The sequence below is a fragment of the Bactrocera tryoni genome, chromosome 2, assembly GCF_016617805.1.
Source record: "Bactrocera tryoni isolate S06 chromosome 2, CSIRO_BtryS06_freeze2, whole genome shotgun sequence".
NCBI classification, from domain to species: Eukaryota; Metazoa; Arthropoda; class Insecta; order Diptera; family Tephritidae; genus Bactrocera; species Bactrocera tryoni.
In genome coordinates, this window is record NC_052500.1 from 73,474,539 (window position 1) to 73,480,472 (window position 5,934).

General features: G+C 27.6%; 1 protein-coding gene across 1 annotated transcript in view; it reads right to left on the minus strand.

Moving 5' to 3' along the window:
* Positions 1-5,934, minus strand: part of LOC120769375 (serine/threonine-protein kinase meng-po) — a 50,012-nt gene extending 44,078 nt beyond the window's left edge. The window contains exon 1 of the mRNA XM_040096343.1: positions 5,355-5,934. Within this exon, the coding sequence (XP_039952277.1) occupies positions 5,355-5,367 (13 nt within the window). The 5' untranslated portion in view covers positions 5,368-5,934. The remainder of the gene's footprint in view (positions 1-5,354) is intronic.

Below are 5,934 nucleotides of genomic sequence, written 5' to 3' on the forward strand. Positions count from 1 at the left end.
TTTATATAAATATTTTTTTTAAATATTGTGTTTTAGAAAACCGTATAAGAATTTACATTAGAATTTTGTTTGAGTTAAATATTTTGTTAATAAATATAGGTAGGACTAAGGTATTATAGCAAATACTTTTTTTTGTTAAAGATTTCAAATACAATTTTTAATTTTTTTTAATTCAAAGTTTTGATAAAAAAATAGTAAAATATTTTGTAATTTTTTTTTATTAATAACAATTTATTTTGACATTAGTTTTTATAAAACAGTATACAAATTTAAACAAAGGTTTTTTTTAATTTCTCGAAATTTGAGAAGAAAATTAAAAATTATTAAATAGAATTTTCAATAATTTTAAAAATTACTAAATATATTTTTTAATATTTATTAAATTAAATATTTTAAGTTTATTTTATTTTCTTTTTTGTTAAATAAATTTATCCAAGAGCAATGTAAAATTTTAAATACTTTTTCTGGTTAAGTTTTTGAAATTTATTTTCTTTAAATAAAAAAATTTAAAAATGATTAAATATAATTTTCAATATTTAATAAAAATTGTTATACGTAATTTTTAGTACTTTTTCATCATTTTTTTTTTTTAATTTTTTTTATTTATTTTTTTTTTTTTGGAAAATAAATTTAGCTAAGAATATGAGTGAAGTCTAAGTATTAAAACATTTTGTTTTAATTAATAATTTTTAATAAAATTATTTTTTTTTAATTTGGTTTTTTAATTTTTTTCTTCAAATTTTTTTTTTAATTTTCACTACATTTTTGTAAGTTTAATGTATTAAGTATTTTATTAAATAAAATTAGACAAAACTAAAGTAATTTTTTTTCAGATTTTAATTATATTTTTTTAAAGAAATATTTTTTTAAATTTAATAATAAACATTAAATATTTTTTAAAATAATTTTTCATAAACTAAATAATTTTTTTGAGTACAATGGTCCTACCACTGGTCTAAATCTGCTCTACGACAGCTTTCAAGATGACGGGACCAGAATCATGCATCGCAGTGGGGTCCCACACTCTTAAGGAGCTGCTACGCAAGGAGAGAGCGGAGTAGGAACAGCACTGGCAACAGGCAGCAGGAATACGCCACGGCAAGCTGCTCCTAGGAGGGTACAACCTCTCAAGGTTTAAGGATATAATCAACCTCCCTCGTGAAAAATTCCGCCTCCTAGTCGCGCTCTACATAGGGCAGTGCAGGCTCAGGAAGCACTTGTCCAATATGACCATAGCCTCTTGCGCAATCTGCCGGTTCTGTGATATGGAACAGGAAGCTGCAGTGCACCTGATTCTGGATTGTCCTGCAGATGCAGACTTAAGGCCCTAGGTTCCATCTATGTGGACAGGGATCACAGCACCTTAGTTGAGCCCAGCAGGCTCCTGGAACTATTTAGGCTGTTGGACTTTGGTGACCATATGTGATATAGGAGAGGGCACAATAGACCCTAGGTCGCAGTGCAATATCTCATTATTAACTATCTATCTATGTATAACCATTCAACCAAATAATTTTTCGAAAACTCCCAAGGCACAATTTTTTTTTAATTTTTCAAATTAAATAGTTTTTAAACAATGTATGTATGTATAACAAATATTTTTTACTTTCTATTTGAAAATATCTAATAAAATTATAAAATATGTTAATAATTTGCATTTTTTATTCAAATCAATTATTTCCGGAGCCAATTTTTCATCGCCACTGAGTGTAAGGAAACAGCAATAGCAATGGAAAACAGATGGAATAATGATGGATAATTCTAACAAAAGAATCCATCAGCAATCAGCAGATTAATCATATACATGGCATATGATTGAGCGGCTCATGATATACATATGATTGAAAGGCGCTGACATAAAATTAAAAATAATTTACTTATGTCTTCATCCGAAATGTTCTACAAACTAGTCAATATTCGAATGGGCATGACTAGCTCTAACTGTCGGCATTTTCCAGCAACATATACACAAAAATATCTCGATATAAAAAAAGTCCCACTGCATCCCACTGCAATCACAAATGATTATAATTATTTACGTACTTGCCAACGCCTCGCATTTACTCAAGTACCACCACATTATTAGCTCAGCAGCAACATACTGCCACCGCATTGAGCACAATTGCCCTCATTAACAGCGAACACTGATGGAAGCTTTACTCGTTTGAACGCATTTATTTTTATGCTCCACGCGCGTAATTACAGGACAACAGCGAGCATAATGCTAAAAATTGCTGTAGTCTATCATGCTATTTTTGTCATGAACTTCGTGTTGCTGTGCGAACTTTGTAATTTTATATTTAATGGTAATAGGTAAAATAATATGGTCGTGTATCTTGCTAAGTTACAGTCACTAATTTGAGTGTAACAAATTTAGATATTTAATTAGAGGATTAAAGTCAACATATGCGAAGTTAATGGAATTGTATATGAAAAAAATAGCATGCATAAGAGATGGAAATATTTCTTTTGATATTTTTGTGAAAAGGAATTTCATTGATTATACTAATCTAGTGAGTCTTGCTATACATATTGTTGCAAAATTTGCATTACATACAGTGCGGAGAACTTCTGACAACGCGCAACAGATTCAAACGGATGCTTCAGTGGCGCGGTCAACAACTTGAGAGGCTTCTCTTAACAGTTGAAAAAAAAATCACTGTTAAGAAGCAAAATTACAAAATCTACGCAAAATCTTCCAAAATTTTCCCCAATACTTCAAGGTGGTCACTACACAGCCATAGAAATTTGGAGAGTTTCAAAAAATCACTGGTTCGAGCAGCGTCGTTAATATCAATAGAAACTATGCGTGCTATTGATTGAAGGCCGAATTGTTTGAGCGCTTGTGTGAAAGCGAAAGGTGGCCATTTCAAACAAAATTTTTTACATCGCTCATCTAATATATACGTTATTAAATAGAATTAACTGTGGTACAATAAATATTATAGTATCATTTTTATGACGGCCTAAGCTTGTAACAGAACTTAAGGCAGGTTTAAGTATTACATTTAAGCTATTTGTTTGTTCGATACGCCACTTCTCAAATTTGGTGTAATTAAAAAAAATAAATTCTTTTTATTCTTGAATTTTATCGGTTTACCAGGTGACGGTATACCGACTTACTGAAGAAAAAGAGAAACTATATAAAAATGACGGGTTAAAGCGCAAAAATTTGCGCTGCCATTTATGGTATAGCTCGATCTAAAGCATTGAAATAGGTGCGCGAAATGAAGGCGAATTCACAAAACCATACACAAATTAACGAAACTACATATCTTAATTTTAATATATATTTATTTATTTTTTGTAAATAAATTATATTTTGTTATTAAATATGTATATTACTTTTCTGCGAACTCAAGTTATACCTAGTTCCTAAAGCCGCAGACGGAACTGCGCTATAACTAGAAACTGATTTCTAGTATTCAAATGCATTACATTAGAAATATTTTACAGTTATTTTATAGTCGCAAAGCGTTTATAGACAGCAATTCAAGCTATAAATTGTCATGTAATTAATTTTCGAAAATCAAAATAAGCTGTAATGACTTTTGGGCGAGGATTATTATTCTATGAGTAATTTTTGTTTATTGGTAGTGAAAGAAACAAAACAAGCAATAAATGGTTAAACTAACCTATTTATAATTTATATTACGTTTCTTATATTTTCGAACAAAAAAATTTCAATATTTGGGCTGGTTAAAAATAATATTTCGTCACCTAAAATGCAAAATAACGTAAAATCACTTTTCATAAGTTTGCAGGCGAAGAGAAAACCTTCTGATAAAAACCACTCATATTGAAACAAAATTTGAGTTGGGGTTATAAAATGACTATATTTTGCTTATACTACACTCATATTGAAACGAAATTTGAGTTTGAGTTATAAAATGGATATTATATCTGACGGGGATTTTCGTTTTTTTTTGTTTTTTTGATAATACGTTGATTTGTATACAATTAAACGTTTTTGTGATTTTTATGATAAAATTTATTTATATTTTTTGGCTGGCTTAAAAAATTTTTTAATATTTTTTACAATTTTTATATTTTTGCAAAAACTGGAATTTTTTTCCTAAGCCAATTTTTTTGTGTCTGTAGGTTAAAAAATTACTTGCAAATTTGTTTACATTTTTAATAATTTTCAAAATTAAAAAAAAGAAGCGAACAGTAGAAACCTATAAGGACATTTCAAGCCTTGGCCTAGACAAGAATTAAGGGCAAATACGATGAAATTTATTGCGAAAGTTTCAGCTTTGTGTTTAAAAAATGTAAGAGAAATATGTATGTGTATTATTCAGTAAAAATAAATAGGACTATTATATTAAAAAGGATATGAGAAATTCCATAAAACCCTGTAATTTTCAAAGCTTCGCCGGCTTACTCAAGTATATACATTATTAACTTTTTTTCTTGAAAAATGCATGCTTTCAATTAATTTATGCTGAAAAAACTTTTAGAGAAAAAATTTGAAGCTAATATTATGACGCTTCCAATAAATATTTTTAATAAAAATTTAATAATAAAATATAAAATGCTATATAAAATATACAATAAATATTTTAAATAAAAAATCTTAACAATATATTATATATAATGCATATAACTATAAAAATATAACTGAAAATTTTTCATATACAAGTATTTGGCCAATTATTGTATTCCAAATATTTTCAAAACTTCAAAAATTTTTATTTTTTTCGAAAAAACTCGTAAATCAAGCAAATATTATGTTTACTTACTTGATGTTGACTTTATTTTTTTAACGACCAAATTTTAAATATTTACGAAATTCTGAAAATTTTTACAAAACTTTGAAATTTTTAAAAAATTCTGACGCTTTCAGAAAAATTAGAATTTTTTATAAAGTTTTGAAAGTGTTACGAAATTTTTTTACAAAATTTTGAAATTTTTCAAAATTTTAATTATTTTACGAAACTCTGAAATCTTTACAAAACTTTAAAATCTTTACGAAATTTTTAAGCTTTTACAAAATTTAGAAGCTTTAAAATTTTTAATACTACTTAATCTATCTTTAAACTAAAAATGTGAAGTTTCGACATTTTTCAAAATTTTGAAATTTGTACAAAATTCTGAAAATTTTGCAATACTTTTAAATTTTTACGAAATTTTGAAATTTTTGGAAATTTTGAAACTGTTTACAAAATTTTGAAATTTTTACGAAGTTTTCAAATTTTTACAAACATCTGAAATTGTTTTACGAAGTTTTGATAGTTTTACGAAATTTTTAAAAAAAATTTGAAATGTTTACAATAGTTCGAAACTTTTGCGAAATATAGAAATTTTTTCAAAATTCACACCACAATACCAAACAATAATTTTTTGTCACTCACCAATAGTGCCCATTTTAGCCGCCACACTGCTCCAGTTTACTTATGAACCGATAGGATGTCTCCAAGTATGTTGTATGTGTGCCGGCTGGCAGGTTTTTAAAAACTCTACTCAAACGCTTAACGGTAGACGTTTCTTGTACGTTGTACCACAACCACAAGATTTGTGGCTTTAGCAATTGGTTAGTCAATTTGGCAATGAACTTGACAAACACAATAATATTTTGGGCTCAAGTTGTAGTCACACAGAATTGACAGTTATAGTAGCAGTACTTGTGCTCGTAAACTACGGCAATTATTTTAAATAAACACACAAGTCTGTCTGTCGGCGGCGATACCGTAAACACATGTGTATGTAAATTTGTATATATGGAAAATATTCGAAAATTAGCGCCAACAGTAAAATAAATTACAAAAATATTTTCCAAAAAAAATCAAATTGAGTGTTTACACAACAAATGTTTTCGAAAACCAAAATTTGCGCAGTTTTTGCTATTTGTTAATAAATATTTGGTTTTTGTAGTAAATAGGTGGTTGTTTTGCGAAATTGTTTTTGTAGTAAATTATTGCGGTGATTTTTTCG